Raw genomic sequence first — 21,316 nt, forward strand, 5'->3', positions numbered from 1 at the left:
GCACTCTACCTTGAGTGACAAGAGCAAGACTTTGTCTTGAACACACACACACACACACACACACACACACACACACACACACATTAGGCCAGGTGCAGTGGCTCATGCCTGTAATCCCAGCACTTTGGGAAGTTCAGGAAGCCAAGTACAGAGTGCCAGAAAATCACTTAGGGCCAGGAGTTAAAGACCTGAGCAACATAGCAAGACTCTTGTCTCTACAAAAAAAAATTAGCCTGACGTGACGGCCCATTCCTGTAGTCCCAGCTACTCAGGAGGCTGGCAGGATCATTTGAGTCCAGGAGTTTGAGGACAGAGTAAGCTGACATCACATCACTGCACTCCAGCCTAGGTGACAGAATGATAACTCTATCTCAATAAATCAATCAATAAAGCTGAGCGTGGTGGCTCACGTCTGTAATCTCAGCATTTTAACAGGCCAAGGTGGGCAGATCACCTGAAGTCAGCAGTTCAAAACCAGCCTGGCCAACATGGTGAAACCTCATCTCTAATAAAAAACTCAAAAAAATTAGCTGGGCATGGTTGTGCATGCCTGTAGTCCCAGCTACATGGGAGGCTGAGGCAGGAGAATCAATTGAACCCAGGAGGCAGAGGTTGCAGTGAGCCGTGATTGCACCATTGCACTACAGCCTGGGTGACAGAGTGAGACTCTTTCTCAAAAGAATAAATAAATAAGAAACATAGAGATGACTTAGGTACGCCACCATTTCTTGTGTTCATCATGCTAAAAGGACTAGAGATAGCAAAAGAAGAGAAACAAAATTGCTTTGTATAAAAAAGGGAACTGATATGATTGCTTGTATGTGGACAGGTGGATGAGCCTGCATGTTCTGAAGGTGTTTGTGAAGAGGTCCACACATTAGATGAAAAAAATGCAAATGTTATCCATCTGGGGGTACCCTCTCTCAGGCATAAACCCATTTTTTGGCGATCAGGCCAGGTACAGTGGCTCATGCCTGTAATCCCACCACTCTGGGAAGCCAAGTGCAGGAGAAGACCTCTCCTTGTTCTAAGCAATGGAACCTGTGACCGAGTGCTGACTGTGTTGGTGACACCTGCTCTCACAGCAGATAGACCCTGTGGTTCTAGATCCTCATGGAAATGGTTGTCTAATTCCACGGTAACAACTTATTAGACCTTATTAGGGTCCTTACTGGAACAGAAGACATTCCTACTACCCAGAAGATTCCAAGGGATTTAGGAGCTCTGCATCAGGAACCAGGGCCAGAGACCAATTAGAACATAAGATGCACCTAGTACTACTATTGTTCAGGAAATTATACAAGTTTTAGGAGCTCTGTGCCAGGAACTGGAGACAAAGACCAAACATATATTTCTTATTAAGTTGCAACCAGGAATCTGGATCAGGAGTGAATTCCTTGCTCCTAGTGGAACAGGGGATGCAATAAATGGCAGATAGTGGGAGCCAGGTTCCTCACTGTTGAGTAGATGTTACAGATACAAAATGGGGGAATCCTAAAATGAGCTCTGTGACAATGGATGAGTCTATTGATTGAAGACAAGCATAAACTCCCATCTAGCTTAATATATACACAGATGGTTCCACATGGAAACCTTTATAATTAAATGGGTACATGTAAGTTAGAATCTATTCATATATTTCTTTGCACTGTTGGCTGTGAGGGTCATGACACAATGACCACATTTAGTGGCTGGATATGTTTTTAATACCATTCTCTAACAAAGAAAATCAGGGCTCTTTGAAGAAATGGCTGAAACTAACCCTAGAACAGAAAATACCTGAGTCAGGATATTTTGAACTAACAACAAGAAATTTAAAAAAACATTAAATTATGTCAAAGGAGCTAGTGGAAAGAGCTCCCAGTGGCCACAGGTATAAACAAAGAAAAACAAAATACTGTAGAATGGATAACAACCACAAGATTAAAGTCACTATCTGAGTGTCCATACCAGTATACACAAATAATAAAACAGATACACAGATGGGCTGAATAGAATTTTCTTATACAGAAGAATTCCAAATACCTGATACAGACATTCAGTCATTAAGGACATACGGCTAACTCCCCACTCCTTAGGTGTAGGCTCTGCATGGTGACTTCCTCCAAAAGCATACATATAATATAGACATGGGAAAAAAGTAACTTCACAGAGAGAAACCTGAAAATACTATCTCGGCTACATAATCAAACTTAACATTAATGGTGATAACACATCTTGAGAGCATGAAGTGACTAGAATAGCACTTGCAAACCAAAAATAAAATTCAAAGGCCCTTCCCTCCAGCCATCTGTATAGACTCCCTTCTCTCCACCAGGGCACACCAGTTAACCTGGAAGACTCGTTCAGGCCGTCATGGAAAAGAGGTGGTCAGACATGGCTCATTATTCCCTCCTCCCTTTTGAAATTCAGGAGAAGCCAATCAACATTTAACATCAACACAGACTTTCGATGTGGTAAAAAATATTTACAATCTATTCTCTCTGAAGCCTGCTACCTGGAGGCTTCATCTGCATAAAACTGTAGTCTCCATAACCCCTTACCATAACCCAGATGCTCCTTTCTATTGATAACTCTTTCAACCAATTACCAATCAGAAAAATTTTTAACCTACCAATAACCTGAAAGCCCCTCTTCACCCTAACCCACTGGGTTGTTGCACCTTTCTAGACCGAACCAATATATACCTTAATTACATTTGATTGATATATCCTATCTCCCTAAAATTATATAAACAAGCTGCATTCCAGGTTCTTCTGGGGCTTCCTAGAGCTTATAAACCATAAAGCCTAAACCCTAATCCCAACCCCATCCCTGAACTCTAACCCCTAAAACCTAACCCTAACACTGACCTGACCCCAACCCCAACCCAACCTCAACCCTAAACCCTAACCCTAAACACTACCCACAACCCCAAAACTAACATTAACCCCTAAACTCTAACCCTAACCCAAAACCATAAGCTCCAATTCCTAACCCCATACCTAACCTTAAAACCTAAACCTAACCGTTACCTAACCCCTAAATCCAATCCTAACCCTAACCCTAACTCTAACCTAACCCTAAACCCTAACCCCCATATCATAACCTTAACCCCATGACCCAGACTCTAACCACAAACTCCAAACCAAAACCTAACCCTAAACCCTAAACCCAACCCTAATCCCAACCCTAACACCTAACGCAGGCCCTGACCCTGACCCTAACCCTAAACCCTAACCCAAACCATAAACCCTAACCCTAACCCTCTAACCCTAAACCTAAGCCGTAACACTAACCCCAAACTCTAACCCCTAACCCTAAAACCTACCCCTCACCTTAACCCCTAATCCCAACCCAAACCCTAACACCTAACCCCTAACCCCTAGCCCGAACCCTCTAACCCTCTATCCCTAACCCTAATCCTTAACTCTTAACTCTAACCCAAACCCTGAACCCTAAACCTAAGCCCTAACCCTAACATTAACCCTAACTGGAACCCTAACCCTAAACCCAAACCCTAACCCTAACACTAAACCCTGACCCTGACCCTAACCCTGACCCTGACCCACAACCCTACCCATTATCATTATGGCCATTTCAACTGAAACCACAATGACGTACTCCTTCACACACACTAGAAAGGATAAGATCCAAAGAATGTAAAACAAGTGTTGGCAAGGTTGGAGAGAAATTACAGCCCTTAAATAGTTCATGTGAAATATAAGATGGTACAGTCTATTTCTAACATAGTTTGGTATCTCCTCGGGAAGTTAAATATAGGCCAGGCACAGCAGGTAATGCCTGTAATCCCAGCACATTGGGAGGCTCAAACAGTTGAATCACTTGAGTCCAGGAGATCAAGACCAGCCGGGACGACATAGCAAAACCCTGCCTCTACTAGAAATATAAAAATTAGCCGGGCATGGTGGCACACACCTGTAGTCCCAGCTACTTGGGAGGCTGAGGCGGGACGCTCAGTAAGCCGAGAAAGTGGACACTGCAGTAAGCCGAGATTGCACCACTGCACTGCAGCCTGGGCAACAGCACAACACCCTGTCTCAAAAAGGAAAAGCCAGGCATAGTGGCTAACGAATGCAATTCCAGCACTTTGGGAGGGCGAGGCAGATGGATCACTTGAGGTCAGGAGTTCGAGACCAGCTTGGTCAACATGGCAATATCCTGTCTCCACTAAAAATAAAAATATTGCCTAGGCGTGTTGGAACACACCTGTAATCCCAGCTACTTGGGAGGCAGAGACAGAAGATCTGCTTGAACCCAGCAGGCAGAGGTTGCAGTAAGCCAGTATGAAGCCACTGCACTCCAGCATGGCTGACAGGGCAAGATCTTATCTCAAAACAGAAAAACAAAATGCCTGGGAGTGGCAGGGCACAGTGGCTCATGCCTGTAATCCCAGCACTTTGGGAGGCTGAGGCAGGTGGATCACCCGAGGTCAGGAGTTTAAGACCAGCCTGGCCAACATGTTGAAACCCCATCTCTACTAAAAATACAAAAGTTAGCCGGGCATGGTGATGCACGCTTGTAATCCCAGCTATTCAAGACACTTAGGCAGGAGAATCGCTTGAACCTGAGAGGTGGAGGTGGCAGTGAGCAGAGACTGCACAACTGCACTTCAGCTTGAGTGAAAGAGTAAGACCTCATCTCAAAAAAAAAGAAAAAAAAGAAGACACACAGAAACAAAGAAAATATTCTGTACATTACATATGTAACAACAGTCTGTTAACCACAATGTATAATTTAGATAACTCAACCAAAACTACAAAATGGAGAAACAGTTGAACACACACTCCTTTAATAAGACATGCAAATGGAAAACAGGCACATAAAAAGATGATCAATACCATTAGCATTATGGCCATCTAAACTGAAACCACAATGACACACTCCTTCACACACACTAGAAAGGCTAAGATCCAAGAAATACAAAAGGACAAGTGTTGGCAAGGTTGGAGAGAAATTACAACCCTTAAATACTTTATATGGCACCTATTTTTAACATAGCTTGGTATCTCCTTAAAAATTTAAAAAAAGCCTGGTCCCAGTAGCTAATGCCCCTATTCCCAGCACACTGGGAGGCCAAGATAGATGGATCACTTGAGTCCAGTTCAAGACCAGCCAGAACGACAGCAAAACCACGTCTCTACTAGAAATGCAAAAAGTGGCCAGGCATGGTGGCACACACCTGTAGTCCCAGCTACTTGGGAGGCTGAGGCGGGAGGATTGCTTCCGCCCAGAATGTGGAGGCTGTAGTAAGCCGACATCGCACCACTGCACTCCAGCCTGGGTGACAGCAATCCTGTCTCAAAAAGAAAGGCCAGGTATGGTGGCTAATGACTGCAATCCCAGCACTTTGGGAGGCCGAGGCAGTTGGATCACTTGAGGTCAGGAGCTCAAGACCAGCTTGACCATCCTGGCAAAATCCAATCTCTACTAAAAATACAAAAAGTATCCAGGCATGGTGGCACACACCTGTAATCCCAGCTATTTTGGAGGCTGAGGCAGGAGAATTGCTTGAACCCAGGAGGCAGAGGTTGCCGTGAGCCAGTATCAGGCCACTGCACTCCAGCCTGAATGACAGAGCCAGATCCCATCTCAAAAGCAAGCAAGAAAGAGAAACAAAATGCCTGGGAGTGGCAGGGTGCAGTGGCTCACACCTGCAATCCAGCACTTTGGGAGGCCGAGGCAGGTGGATCACTTGAGGTCAGGAGTTCAAGACCAGCAGGACCAACATCGAGAAACACCGTCTCTACTAAATATACAAAAATTAGCCAGGCATGGTGGTGCGCACCTGTAATCCCAGCGAGACTAAGGCAGGAGAATCGCTTGAACCCAGGAGGTGGAGGTTGCAGTGAGCCGAGATAGCACTACTGCACTCCAGCCTGAGCAACATCTAAAAGAAAAAAAAGAAAGTAAAAAGACAACCAACAGAAGTGAGGAAAATATTTCTGCATTATATATCTAACAACAGTCTGTTAACCACAATGTATAGTTTGGATAAAACAACAAAAGCAATCAAATTACAAAATGGAGAAACAGTTGAACACACACTCCTTCAAGGAGACATGCAAATGGAAAACAAGCACATAAAAAGATGATCAATACCACTATTATTATGGCCATCTAAACTGAAACCACAGTGACATACTCCTTCACACACACTAGAAAGGGTAAGATCCAGAAATACAAAAGGACAAGTGTTGGCAAGGTCAGAGAGAAATTACAACCCTTAAATACTTTATACGGAATATAAGATGATACACTCTATTTTTAACGTATTTGGTATTTCCTCAAAAAGTTAAAAATAGGCCAGGCACAGTAAGTAATGTCTGTAATCCCAGCACATTGGGAGGACAAGACAGGTGGATCACTTGAGTCCAAGAGATCAAAACCAGACAGGATGACACAGCAAAAACCCCATCTCTACTAGAAATACAAAAATTAGCCAGGCATGGCATCACACAGCTGTAGTCCCAGCTACTTGGGAGGCTGAGGCGGGAGGACTGCTTCAACCCAGAATGTGGAGGTTGCAGTAAGCCAACATCGCACCACTCTACTCCAGCCTGGATGACAGCACAGCACCCTGTCAAAAAAGAAAGGCGAGGCATGGTGGCTAACACCTGCAATCCCAGCACCTTGGGAGGCTGAGGTGGACGGATCACTTGAGGTCACGAGTTACAGACCAGCTTGGCCAAAATGTCGAAACCCCAACTTTACTAAAAATACAAAAATTACCCAGGCGTGGTGGAACACACCTGCAATCCAGCTACTTGGGAGGCTGAGACAGGAGATTGCTTGAACCCAGGAGGCAGAGGTTGCAGTCACCCTGTATCAGGCCATTACACTCCAGCCTGGCCAAAAGAGCAAGATCCCATCTCAAAAAAAAAAAGAAAGAAAGAAAGAAAAAGAAAATGCCTGGGAGTGGCAGGGTGCAGTGACTCACACCTGTAATCCCAGCATTTTGGGAATCCGAGGTGGGTGGATCACCTGAGGTCAGGAGTTCGAGACCAGCCTGACCAACATTGAGAAACCCCATCTCTACTAAAAATACAAAAATTAGCCATGCATGGTGGTTCGTGCCTGTAAGCCCAACTACTCAGAAGGCTGAGGCAGGAGAAGCACTTCAGCCCAGGAGGTACAGGTTGCAGTGAGCCGAGAATGTGCTACTGTTATCCAGTCAGGATTACAGAGCAAGACTCCATCTTAAAAAAAAAAAAAAAAAAAGTAAACCGACAACTCACAGAAGGGAAGAAAATACTTGTGCATTAAATATCTAAAACAGTCTGTTAACCACAATGTGTAATTTGGAGAACTCAACAACAAAAGCAACGAAATTACAAAATGTAGAAACAGTTGAACACATACTTTACCAACAAGACATGCAAATGGAAAACAAGCACATAAAAAGATGATCAACAGCATTATCATCATGGCCATCTAACCTGAAACCACAATGACATACTCCTAACACACACTAGAAAGGGTAAGATCCCAGAAACGTAAAAGGACAAGTGTTGGCAAGGCTAGGGATAAATTACAACGCTTAAATATTTTACGTGGAAGATATGATGGTACAGTCTATTTCTAACATAGTTTGGCATCTCCTCAAAAAGTTAAAGACAGGCCAGGCACGGCAGGTAATGCCTGTAATCCCAGCACATTGGGAGGCTGAGAAAGGTGAATCACTTGAGTCCAGGAGATCAGGACCAGCCAGGATGACATAGCAAAACCCTGCCTCTACTAAAAATACTAGATTTAGTTGGGTATGGTGGCACATATCTGTAGTCCCAGCTACTTGGGAGGCTGAGGTGGGAGGACTGCTTCCACCCACAATGTGGAGGTTGCAGTACGCCGAGATTGCACCACTGCACTCCAACCTGGGTGACGGCACAACACCCTGTCTCAAAAAGAAAGGCCGGGCATGGTGGCTAACACCTGTCATCCAGCACACTTTGGGAGGCCAAGGAGGATAGATCACTTGAGGTCAGGAGTTCGAGGCCACGTTGACCAACATAGTGAAATCCTGTCTCTACTAAAAATACAAAAATTACCCACATGTGGTGGCATGCACTTGTAATCCCAGCTACTTGGGAGGCTGAGGCAGGAGAATTGCTTGAACCCAGGAGACAGAGGTTGCAGTGAGCCAATATCAGGCCACTGCACTCCAGCCTGACTGACAGAGCCAGATCCCATCTCAAAAGCAAGCAAGAAAGAAAAACAAAATGCCTAGTAGTGGCAGGGTGCAGTAGCTCACACCTGTAATCCAGCGCTTTGGGAGGCCGAGACAGGTGGATCACCTGAGGTCAGGAGTTCAAGACCAGCTTGACCAACATCGAGAAACCCCGTCTCTACTAAAAATACAAAAATTAGGCATGGTGATGCACACCTGTAATCCCAGCTACTCAGGAGGCTGAGGCAAGAGAATAGCTTCAACCCAGGAGGTAGAGGTTGCAGTGGGCCGAGAGCGCACGACTGCACTCCAGCCTGAGCAAAAAAGCAAGACTCTATCTCAAAAAAAAGAAAAAAAAAGAAAGAAACAAAGAAAGGAAAGTGAAGAAACAACACACAGAAAGAAAGAAAATATTTGTGCATTATATATCTAACACCAGTCTGTTAACCACAATGTATAATTTGGATAACTCAACAACAAAAACAATCAAAATACAAAATGGTGAAACAGTTGAACATGCACTTTGCCAGTAAGACATGCAAATGGAAAGCACATAAAAAGATAATCAATACCATTATCATTATGGCATTATGGCCATCTAAACTGAAACCATACTGACATACTCCTTCACACAAACTAGAAAGGCTATGATCCAAGAAATGTAAAATAACAAGTGTTGGCAAGGTCAGAGAGAAACTACAACCCTTAAATACTGTATGTGGAATATATGATGGTGCAGCCTATTTTTAAAGTAGTTTGGTATTTCCTCAAAAAGTTAAAAATAGGCCAGGCACGGTATCTAATGCCTGTAATCCAGGCACACTGGAGGCCAAGACAAATGCATCGCTTGAGTCCAGGAGTTCAACACCACCCACAACAACATAGCAGAACCCCATCTCTACTAGAAATACAATCAGCTGGGCATGGTGGCACGCACCTGTAGTTCCAGCTACTTCGGAGGGGCTGAGACGGGAGGATTGCCGGAGCCCAGAATGTGGAGGTTGCAATAAGACAAGGATCGCACCACTGCACTCCAGCCTGGGCGACAGCACAACACCCTGTCTCAGAAAAGAGGCAAGGCATGGTGGCTAACACCTGCAATCCCAGCACTTTGGAGGCCAAGGTGGATGGATCACTTGAGGTCAGGAGTTTGAAACCAGGTTGCCCAACATGCTGAAACCCCAACTCTACTAAAAATATAAAAATTACCCAAGCATGTTGGAACGCACCTGAAATCCCAGCTACTTGGGAGGCTGAAGCAGGAGAATTGCTTGAACTCAGGAGGAAGAGGTTGCAGTGAGCCAACATCAGGCCACTGCACTCCAGCCTACCCAACAAAGCAAGATCCTCTCTCAAAAAAAAAAAAAAAAAAAAAAAAAAAAGGGCGGGGGGGGGAGGAAAACAAAATGCCTGGGAGTGGCAGGGTGCAGTGGCTCACACCTGTAATCCCAGCACTGCGGGAGACCGAGGCAGGTGGATCACCTAGACTAGCCTGACCAACACGGAGAAACCCCGTCTCTACTAAAAACACAAAAATTAGCCGGGCGTCCTGGGGCATGCCTATAATCCCACCTGAAGGCCGAGGCAGGAGAATCCCTTAAACTCCAGAGGTGAAGGCTGCTGTGAGCTGAGATTGCGCTATAGCACTGGGCAACAGAGCAAGACTCCCTCTCAAAAAGAAATACAAAAAATTAGATGGCCATGGCAGGGGGAGCTTCTAATCTCAGCTAGCTGGGAGGTTCAGGCAGGTGAGTCGTTTGAACCCAGGAGGTGGAGGTTGCAGTGAGCCAAGATCGTGCCACTGCACTCAGGCCAGGGTGACAGAACAAGGCTCCTTTTCAAAAAAAAAAAGAATGAAAGAAAGTGAAAAGACAACCCACTGAACAGAAGAGCATATTTGTGCATTACATATCTAACAACAGTCTGTTAACCACAATGTATACTTGGATAACTCAACAACAAAAACCACCAAATTACAAAATGGAGAAACAGTTGAACACATACTTCACCAATAAAACATATTGAAAAACAAGCACATAAAAAGATGATCAATACCGTTATCATTATGGCCATCTAAACTGAAATCACGATGACATACTCCTTCACACACACTAGAAAGGCTATGATTTAAGAAATGTAAAATAACAAGTGTTGGCAAGGTCAGAGAGAAATCGCCACCCTTAAATACTGTATGTGGAACATAAAATGGTGCAGCCTACTTTTACTATAGTTTGATATTCCCTCAAAAAGCTAAATAGGCTGGGCATGCTAGGTAACACCTAGCACATTCAGAGGCCAAGACAGGTGGATCGTGAGGTCAGGAGTTTGAGACCAACCTTGCCAACACAGTGAAACCCCATCTCTACTAAAAATACAAAAATTAGCTGAGTGTGGTGGCGGGTGCCTGTAGTCCCAGCTACGCAGGAGACTGAGGCAGGAAAATCACTTGAACTCAGGAGGTGGAGGCTATGATGAGCAGAGATCGTGCACTGCACTCCAGCCTGAGCAACACAGGGAGACTCCACCTCCAGAAGGGAAAAAAAAAAAAAATTGAAGGTCATCTCACAGATGATCTAATAAATAATGGATTATTTCCCTGACTTCAGAAAAATCACATTATTAACTTTTCTACTTTTAGATAACATAACTGCTATGACTTTCAGAACTTATCTAGACAAAGCCTTAAAAACCTAAGGTGGTCACCGGGTGAATGGGCTGGGAGAACACACACAAAATCCCTGCCGAGACACCCAGGAGTCCATGTCCCCATAAGTGGGACTGCAGGCAGGTGCAGCAGACTGGATGGGAGAGGGCAGCAGGCAGGAACACTCAGGGTCTGGAGGCCATGGTTCTAAGGCCATTGGGAAACCACTGGCAAAGTTAAATCCAGAGCTTGACAGGATGAAATCTGTGATTTCCATTACCATTACCAAGTGAGATCGCCAGTGGTTGTGGGATGGATGGAAGCTCCTCCAGCTGGGCTGCACTGAGAGCGTGGCACCAGGCCAGGGTGTTCCTACCAGGAATGCAGGGCCTGCACCTGTTCAGAAGGAAAGGCTGGGTAGACACAGTGTACAGTCATCTCTACTCTTTACATCTGTCAAGGCTGTGAAAACCGAGAGAGTCAGCTAGGCATAGTGGCTCATGCCTGTAATCCCAGCGCTATGGGAGGCCGACGTGGGTGGATCACCTGAGGTCAGGAGTTTGAGACCAACCTGGCCAACGTGGTAAAATCCTGTCTCTACTAAAAATACAAAAAATAAGCCAGGCATGGTGGTGGATGTCTGTAATTCCAGCTACTTGGAGGCTGAGGCAGGAGACTCTCTTGAACCTGGGAGGCGAGGGCTGCAGTGGGCAGACATCACGCCATTGCACTCCAGCCTGCGCAAAAAGAGCAAAACTCCATCTCAAAAAAAAAAAAAAAAAAAAAAAAAGAAAAGAAATAAAGAAAATTGCAAGAGTGTCAGGAACAATTCCCAAAAAGGAAAATTGGGCCCACCTGGAAAGAGATATTTTTCTGCCATCAGGGGCAGTTAGTAGGTCTGTGGACTGGACTTTCACAAAGAAATCTTGTATTTTCGGCTGGGCACAGTGGCTCACACATGTAATCCCAACACTTTGGGAGGCTGAGGAGGGAGGATCACGAGGTCAACTGAGCAAGACCATCCTGGCCAACATGGTGAAACCCCCTTCTCTACCAAAGATACCAAAAATTGGCGGCACGTGGTGGCACAAGCCTGTAATCCCAGCTACTGGGGAGGCTGAGGCATGAGAATCCCTTGAACCTGGGAGGTGGACGTTGCAGTGAACCGAGAACATGCCACTGCATTCCAGGCTGGCAACAGAGCACCACCCTGTCTCAAAAAGAAATAAAGAAAGAAAAGAAAAAGAAACCTGTATTTCCTGAATATGGGGGTCACTTGGAGGAGTGTTTCTGCTTTTGGTGAAACACATGGGAGTATTTGGTGTGAACCTGCAAATCTGGCACAGCAGTAACTGCTGGGGAATCGGAGAGACAGGAGAAGTCATACTAACTGCAATTGCAAGTTTCCCAGAAGTATGATGTTACTGGGAAGTCAACTACTTTTTAAAACAACCCTGTCAATACTATGTCAAAAAGGCAGAAACACCACCACCACACTTCATAACAGAGGCCAAATCCAACCCAAACCCAGCCCCACACAGGCTGTGAACCCAGCACCTCGGCGAGAGCCGGAGGGTCCCACACTCGGTGCTGCAGACACCCCAAAAGCCACGTTTGCATCCCGACTGATATGTGTGTTCTAAGGGACACACGCATGTTCCCAGGGTTATATGCATGCGATGGTTGTTGTGTCAGTCTTTAGTGTCATGGGAGTTCTGGGTGATATGTGCACCCTGAGGGACACATGCATGTTCTAGGGGTTATATGAGTGTGATGGGTGTTGTGTTAGACCGACGGTGTCATGGTCATTCCAGGCGTTACATGTGTGTTCTGAGGGATACATGCATGTTCTGAAGGTTATATGAGTGTGACGGGTGTTGGGTTAGTCTGACAGCATCACCCGTGTGTTCTGGGTGATAAGAGCACTCTGACTCTGACAGTATTACAGTCATTCCAGGTGATATGTGTGTGTTCTGAGGGGCACATGCATATTCCAGGGGTTAAATTAGCGTGACGGGTATTGGGTTAATCTGACAATATCACTTGTGCATTCCAAGTGATGTGTGCACTCTGACACTGTCACTGGCATTCTGGGCATACGTGTGTGCTCTGAGGGACATATGCATGTTCTGGGGGTTAGATGGGTGTGACACGTTTTGGGATAGTAGGGCTCATTCTGCATTCCAGGTGATATGTGTGCACTCGAATGTTGTCACAGGCTTCTGGGTGATATGTGCGTACTCTAAGGGACACATGCATGTTCTGGGGGTTATATGATTGTGACAGGTGCTGCATTAGTCTGCGTCGTGGGTGTTATGGGTGATATGTGTGCACTCACAGGCGTTCTGGGCATTCTGTGCACTCTGAGAGACACAACCGCATTCCCAGGATTAGACCTGCGCATCGGCTGCCATGTTCCCCTAATGGGTATGACGTCTGTATGATGAGTGCTTACGCCAGCACCACAGGCAGAGCGTTACTGGTATTCTAAGGGTTTATTATCAGTGTGGCGGGTGTTCTATTTGCTCTCCTGATGCCACATTTCTGTTCCAAGCCTGCAGCGCAGCCCCATGGCCACATTGCCTTGGGTGCAGAGAAGGAACCCTGGCTGCACTGGATTCACCATGGTTTTTCATTTCTAATTTTCCAGATGGAGAGTCTCTGCCCCTCCGCAGTCAGGGAGGCAAACAGGAAAGATTTTACTCACCCTGGATGTGGGCTCGAGGTGTCCTAAAGTGAGGGGTATCCCCTGGTCTGTGATGAGGAGAACCCGGCTCCTGCCCTTGCAGGGGCCTGTGCAGAAGAAATGGGTGGGACGCTGTGGCCTGGGGATTAGAAAGGCTTTGCTGGCAGCTGGGGGCACTGCAGGGCCCTCGCGCTCACATCGCTGATAGTGGACACGCACTCTTAAAGTCAGAGGGTGAAGTATTCAGTGCCATCATTCTGGAAATGCAAACTGACATGGAGCCTGCTAGCCCATGTGTTTCTGATAATGAAGAAGGGACAATTAAATGGAAACCATAGGAAATAAAATGAACATGGATGCACGTTATACAACTAATGCAGAAATTCACTCAACACAGTCTTCAGACTTAACTTTAATCTAAACTTAATCTAACCTTTACTGTAACCCTAATCCTAAACCTCACTAACCCTTTCACCCTAACCCTTTACTGTAATCCTGACCTCTCAACCTAACCCTGTTACTCACCTGATCTCTCCCACTAATTTCTACTATGCAGCTCCCAAACACCAAATGGAACCTCCTATCTCGTGGCCCTTACACTACAATCTTCAACTGGTAAACCCGTAACCTTTAAACCCCTATCTCCTGATTTTGTAATACCCTGATACACTAACTCTGGAAATACCACAGTCTATTCACAATCCCATCCTTATCTATCCTAGTCAGTGCCATGCCACATCAAGGACTGATCCATAACCTCAGAAATGTAGATGTAGGAATCTTCAACATAATAATAGCAAATTTAAACCAACAGCATTTTGAAAGCATCAAACACCATGAACGTGATTTTTTAGCCTATTAAATCAATGCTGGCCTGCCTAATTACGTATTTTCAGTAGAGAGAGGTTTTTGCCATGTTGACCAGACATAAAACAATACCTCTACACTCAACTGATTTGAGACAAGGTCCATAACTATTAAATTGGGGAAAAAAATGCTGTCCTCACTAAGTGATGTAAGGCAACTTGTGATCCACATAAAGGGACATAAAATTGTACCCTTACCTCGTATCACACAAAAAATTTAACTTAAAATGGATCAAAGAACTAAATATGGAAAAACTAAAATCTCTAGAGAAAACATACAGTTAAACCTTCATGACCTTGGATGTAGCAATTGTTTCTTAGATCTGACGCAAAAACTACAAACCACAAAAGGAAAAATGAATAAACTGATTTCCTCAAAATTCATAACTTTTATACCTCAGAAGACACGAAGAAAAAAGTTCAAAGACGGAATTGTTACAATAGGAAAAACAACTGTCTTCTCTCAACACTCAACACTTCTACTAACAGATACATGGGTTTTTTCCCTAGCCAGACCAAATCTTGGGTACCAGCTGGGTGTCCTACAGTGCAATCCAATTCTGACACTAACTGGAGAAAGCATCAGACCCCACAGGCTAAGGGCTCACTCCTAGGAAGGCAAGTCATGCTGCTTGTTGCTTGCAAATTCAGTTGACAAAGACAAGGATGGTAAAAATAAAGGAACTTTATGCCACAGCTTAGCCGAAGGGAACATACAGGCTCTTGCCTTAAGGAAACCGCTTCCAGTTTTGGGGCAGAAAGTGGGAGCTTTAAAAGAAGGACTTGGCAGAATGGCATGTAGGGGATGGGGTGAGGAGGTGCAGGGTCTGTGGGACTTGCTCTGTTTGTTTTATCCATTAGGTGGTCTTGCTAGTACCACCATCAGCAGAGCTAGGTTGTAAATTGACTGCTGTCTCTTGGCAATCTTCTGGTGGGGAGAGTTCCGGAGGTGCCTAGATTGTTTCAAGGTTTGGTCCCGGGAACTTCTAAGTAAACACACAGAAAAGTTTGCAGCGTACGAAGTATCTTGTGGAGAGACAGTTAAGCTTATAATTACATTCCTAAAGAGCTAAGTAGGAAGCATAGGACAAGAAAAACGGCAAAAGTAATTCATTTCTTCTTTAAGAAAATACGGGTACTCAGTTATAAGATAACAATCACAAATCGTAGGTTCCCAGATTACCTTATGTCTGACTTGGCTACAGATTGGAGGCTCCCACAACACACTTATTGGGTTCAGCAATTTACTACAGCACATTACAGAACCCATGAAAACAGTGTACTTACTATTGCTAATGATATTTTAAAGGCTACAAATGAACAGCCAGATAAAGAGATGCACAATGTGAAGCATGTGGAAGGGGTGCAGGCCTCCCATGCCCTCTCCAGATATGATCCTCCCAGCATCTCCCCATGTTCAGCATCACAGATGCTCGCACTCTCCCAACCTGGTCCTTTATTACATAGGCAGACTGCTTACATGAATGGCCATAGGTGATCAATTCAACCATCAGCACCTCTCCCCTTCACAGAGATGGGAGGAGAGATGAAATTTCAAATCCTCTTACGACAAGATTGGTTCCCTTGGCAGCCAGCCCTGCTGAGGCTGTCCAGGCACCCCCAGCCATCAGTCATCTCATTAGCACATAAAAGACACATTACTTGATACATTCCAAAGGCTCAGAGCTCTGTCTCAGAAGCCCCCCACCCCACCCCGCAGAGAGCACACATTAACTCTTGTTATTTTTCAATAACCCACAAAATGGAAGAAAAAAATTTCACATTACTTTCTAAGTGTCTGTTGTCCAAAATGCATAAATAACTTTTATATCTCAACAACAAAGACAACGCAACCTAAAAACTGACAAAGGACTTTAACACACACTTCACCAAGAAGCACATGAAAAGATGCTTAACATCGTTAGTCATAATTAAAACCATAGAAATACCCCTTAACTCACAGAATAGTGATACTAAAAAAAAAAAAAAGGTGTTTGTTGACAAAGATGTGCAGAAACTTGAAATATTAAACACTGCTTGTGACAATATGAAATGGTGCAGCCTATGTGTAAAATAATTTGGTGTTTCTTCAAACAGTTACAAATAGATTTGCAGTATAACTCAGTGATTCCATTCCTAGGTATATATCCCAAAAACCTGAAAACAGGTGTTCAAACAAAAACTTGTATACTCTTTAAATGTGTTAAGATCATAAATATGCAGGAAAGTCTTGGGAACATTGCCAGGAAAACTGGATCAGAATCAAAAAACACATTATACTCCCAGGTGGGGCAGGAGGTAAAAGTGAAATGAGTTTGTAGACTGAATTATCACATAGGAACCATGCTGATTTCCTGATCAAGGGGTTATGTGGTGGTAACCTGGGAGTGTGTCTGTGCTTTGGGTAAAATATACCAGAGTATTTTGTGGGACATTGCAAATCTGGTACAGCAGTAACTGCTGGGGAAACTAAGAATAAAGAAACAGGTTATATTTTGCACTGCTACTGGAAGTTTCCTAGAAGTATGGCATTAAAAGTAAATTACTTTTTAAAACAACCATATCAATACTATACCAAAAAAGCAGATATCATCAAAATCCACTAGAGAGGCTATGCTTCATCCAAACCTGTGAACCCTGATAAAAGCCTCAATGTCAACAGACTCCACTTAGTAGCTATTTTTTATTAGTATTAGAGGCTACTGTATGGATACATTAGTGTTACAGTACAGTACAGATATTACTGTTAGGGCATAGTGTGCATATATTGGTGTTGGGGAACAGTGCAGATATTACATTAGTGTTAGGGCACGGTATGGATAGTATTACATCAGTATTAGAAGCAATGGTGTGGATATTAGATTAGCGTTAGGGTATGGTATGGTTATTATATTGGTGTTAGGTAGGGCACGGTATGGGTATCATAGTAATGTTAGGGCACGGTGTGATTATTATATTAAAGGCCACTGTGAGAATATAGACTAGCAGCCACTGTGTCTGGGACGTTGACAATGACATCAAGGGTATAATTGTGAACAATGGGATTTGGGGGTTGTATTTCTTCCTTTTGTGAGTACCCTAAAGACTCTCTTCTGTGCACTCAGGGCCGTGGAAAGGAAGCTTTTTACTCACCAATGAACAACACTTAGTTCACAAGACCCTCATGCTGCCCTGAGAAAGTCGAAGCTCCTGGCTGCCTCAGGTACCTCAGAGGGAAGTTGGTCAGGGGTGGGTTCATGCGCCCTCTGGTGGCACCAGAGCTCAGCACAGACGCTCTTGCTCACAGTTTTGCAGTGGACGTGCAACCCCTCCTGGCTGTCCTGAAATACCTATACAATTCAATATTCGGTTTATTCAATGTAATAATTTTGGCAATTCGAACAGAAATAAAGCCCACTGTAGCCATATCCTTTCCAAAAATGGTGATGGAAGACTTTGGAAGCCATATAGAATGAAATGAATATATTCACAAATTAAAAAAACACAAAAACCTACTCAAAATAGTCCAGAGACTATAATTTCAAATGCAAAACTATAAAAAATCTAAAAGAAAATCTATGTGATGTTGGGTTTGGTGTTGGGTTTTAATACACAACATCAAACACCAATTACTGAAAATATTGGTAACACAGACCTTATAAAACTAAGTATTCTACTGAGAAAAACTGTATTCAGAGAACAAAAAAACATGACAGACAAGAGCAGATATTTACAAAATATACACGTGATTTTAAAACTGGGTAAATATCTGAACAGATACCCAGCCAAACCAAATATACAGATAGCAGGCTGGGCATGGTGGCTCCTGCCTGTCATCCCAGAGCTTTAGTAGGCTGCGGCGGTTAAATCATCTGTGGTCAGGAGTTCCAGATCAGCCTGGCCAACATGGCGAAACCCGGTCTGTACTAAATATACAAAAAACTATCCAAGCATGGTGGTGGGTGCCTATAATCCCAGCTACTTGGGAGGCTAAAGCAGGAGAATCGCTTAAACATGGGAGGCAGAGGTTGCACTGAGCCAGGATCGTGCCATTGCACTCCAACCTGGGTGACAGAGCAAGACTCCACCTCAAAACAAAAAAAAAAAAAGATGTTAATAACATAACTGATACATGTTGATATGTTAATACGAGGGGAAACTAGGTTGGGCCTACACTGGAAATCTGCATTTTCTTTCCAATTTCAGAGTTAATCTAAAACCAGTTTAAAATAAAACTTTTATTTAAAAATTGCGGCCAGGCACGGTGGCTCAAGCCTGTAATCCCAGCACTTTGGGAGGCTGAGGCGGGTGGATCACAAGGTCAAGAGATCGAGACTATCCTGGTCAACATGGTGAAACCCTGTCTCTACTAAAAACACAAAAAATTAGCTGGGCATGGTGGCGCGTGCCTGTAATCCCAGCTACTCAGGAGGCTGAGGCAGGAGAATTGCCTGAACCCAGGAGGCGGGGGTTGCAGTGAGCTGAGATCGCACCATTGCGCTCCAGCCTGGGTAACAAGAGAGAAACTCCAGCTCAAAAAAAAAAAAAAAAAAAAAATTGTATTTTTTTTCAAATATCTGCTTATTTGTACTAATAGTAATTGATACTACTACTTTTTACAATAAAAGCATTCATGATGCTGCAAAGGAAATTATGCAAACTACTACATGATTTCAAAGAAATGTCTCTTTCATGTTTTATGTTAAAATAACACATATATGTAAACACATTTATCATATCTTTTTTCTTGTGATGTGGTTCACTCTCTAGGAACGTTGGTCAGGTTAGAACCAGGGGAAAAAATATCGTATTTTGGAAACTATTTCAATTTACGGCTGGACATCTTCAAAAGCATAACTTTAAAAAAAAACAGTTACAATAGGAAACTGATTGTGACTGGATCACTTATTCTGCTTGTCTTTGTTTCCCAGCATTCTTTTTAGCTACAATACAACAAAAGCAAATATTTGCCATTGGAAAAAATATTCAAAGACAGGAAAAAGGTAAACAGAATTTATGACCATAGTTATTCAATGTTTCATCAGGATGCTTTCTAATACAGAAGACTTTAAAAGGATAGTCAAAGTTATTTCCCCAAAGATGCTTTGCAGAAATTGATGAAACTGGAGAAACAAAAGTAGCAGGACAATCAATGTGACTTTAGATGTCACTGTCTTGTGGGCGAAAATAATTTACCTTTCAGGGTATTACAAAGAATTACTGGAAGCCCAGACTCCGGTATGTTTCTAAATTTAGATGTCAATATAGCTAGCAATGAATATGATAAAAAGGAATTTGTGCCTTATTTGTGTAATGAAACACCAAAGCAGTATTTAATGCTCCAAGGAAAACAAATTATGCCTGAAATACAGTTGACAATCTCAGAATCAAAATAAGCTTCCTGGCCAGGCAATGATGGCTCACACCTGTAATTCCAGCACTTTGGGATGCCAAAGCAGGCAGATCACCTGAGGTCAGGAGTTTCAGACCAGCCTGACAAACATGGATAAACCCCGTCTCTAGTAAAAATACAAAAATCACCCAGGCATGGTAGTGCATGCCTATAATCCCAGTTACTTTGGAGGCTGAGGCAAGACAATCACTTGAACCTGGGAGGCGGAGGTTATGGTGGGCTGAGATCACGCCATTCCTCTGCCCTACTGTATATGTAAAAATGCAGACTCACTGAACCTGAGTAAATTGTGTATTCAGTGGAAGGCTGATCAAGGATTCAAAAGAACGCAATTTTTTGTTTTATCTACTTCTGACCCAGAAGCACCCCCACTTCCTACCTCCAGTTGTTCCACCTCACTGAACCAAATGACTTTACATCTTACACATATTGATTGGTGTCTCATGTCTCTCTAAAACGCATAAAAGCAAGCTCTACCCTGACCACCTCAGGACCACCTGTCAGAACCTCCTGAGGCTGTGTCATGGGCATGTCCATAACCTTGGCACAGTAAGCTTTCTACACTGACTGAGACCTGACTCCGATATTTTGGGATCACAGTCAACAATCACCATGGTGTGACAGTTGACTACAGCATTCAGTACAGACACATCCTATACAGGTTGGTAGCCTGGGGCGATAGGCTACACCATACAACTTAGGTGTGCAGTGCGCTACGCTATCTAGGTTTTATAAGGACACTATGGTGTTCGCACAGAGATGAAATCAGTAAGGACAACTTTCTCAGAAAGGATCCACATCGTTAGGAGATGCCTGAGTGTATTTTAAATGGTTAAAGCCTAGGAGGAAAAAAGAAACTCAACTCCTGTTACGGTTTGATAACCAAGCTTAACAGAGTTCACATACTTCATCTGAGAGACTAATGATTAACAGACATTTCATGCACCATCACAAATAGGTTGCCAATTAAACTGGCTTTCTGACTAACAACAAAAATGTGAATTTATTTCTATTAAGATCAGGAAAGTAAAACGAAGACAAATTACTATTTTGACAGGTTAAAGCAAAAGAGGAGGAGGTCGTTAGCCCGAGGTCTCGCCGAAGCACACGGAAACCGAACCCGGAGGCATTTACACTGACTTGGCAAATTCACCAACCGACCTCGGCCAAGGACAAGCAGCCCGGCCGCCCGCCGGCCGCGCGACGAGGGCGCGGAGGGAAGCACGCCCCCGGCCGGCGCCTCGCCGGAGCCTCCCCCGGCCGCCGCCTGCAGGGGCCGTTTTCCGTGCCGGTGCTTCAGGTGTGATCACCACCCACTCCTCGGCTCAAACGAACGCTTTAAACTTAGCTTGCCTCACATTCTCCTCAGCCCTAACCCCGAGCGCGGGCCCCAGTCCGCACCCTAACCCCGGACCGCACATGGCTTCCCCGTCTGCACGGAGACGTGGGCGCCGATTAGCGGAGCGCTGCCTCGGCAGGGCCGCGCGGAACCGAGGCGCTGCGTTAGCGCTGCGGGCGTTTTCTGCGGAAACGCCAGACCGCGGGAGCCGCGTTCCCACCT

The 21,316-nt window shown here is 44.3% G+C and overlaps 2 protein-coding genes across 22 annotated transcripts in view; one reads left to right on the forward strand and one right to left on the reverse strand.

The window, feature by feature from the left end:
• The window catches only part of LOC141580889 (multidrug resistance-associated protein 1-like), a 57,742-nt gene extending 40,195 nt beyond the window's left edge, over window positions 1-17,547 (forward strand). Inside the window, exon 5 of the mRNA XM_074384206.1 lies at window positions 17,468-17,547. Within this exon, the coding sequence (XP_074240307.1) occupies window positions 17,468-17,501 (34 nt within the window). The 3' untranslated portion in view covers window positions 17,502-17,547. The remainder of the gene's footprint in view (window positions 1-17,467) is intronic.
• Window positions 1-21,316, reverse strand: part of LOC104653327 (ATP-binding cassette sub-family C member 6-like) — an 80,037-nt gene that overhangs the window by 58,244 nt on the left and 477 nt on the right. The window contains exons 1-2 of one of the 21 annotated variants that reach the window (XM_074384189.1): window positions 13,519-17,475; window positions 11,092-11,207 (exon numbers count right to left, since the gene is read on the reverse strand). The exons of 18 other annotated variants lie outside the window; for them this stretch is intronic. In XM_074384189.1, the coding sequence (XP_074240290.1) occupies window positions 11,092-11,094 (3 nt within the window). In that variant the 5' untranslated portion in view covers window positions 11,095-11,207; window positions 13,519-17,475. Of the gene's footprint in view, window positions 1-11,091; window positions 17,476-17,495; window positions 20,859-21,316 lie in introns of those variants that run through there. 2 more of the 21 variants (XM_074384193.1, XM_074384190.1) reach the window with 2 other exon arrangements.

Source organism: Saimiri boliviensis, chromosome 13, assembly GCF_048565385.1.
Source record: "Saimiri boliviensis isolate mSaiBol1 chromosome 13, mSaiBol1.pri, whole genome shotgun sequence".
Classification (NCBI taxonomy): domain Eukaryota; kingdom Metazoa; phylum Chordata; class Mammalia; order Primates; family Cebidae; genus Saimiri; species Saimiri boliviensis.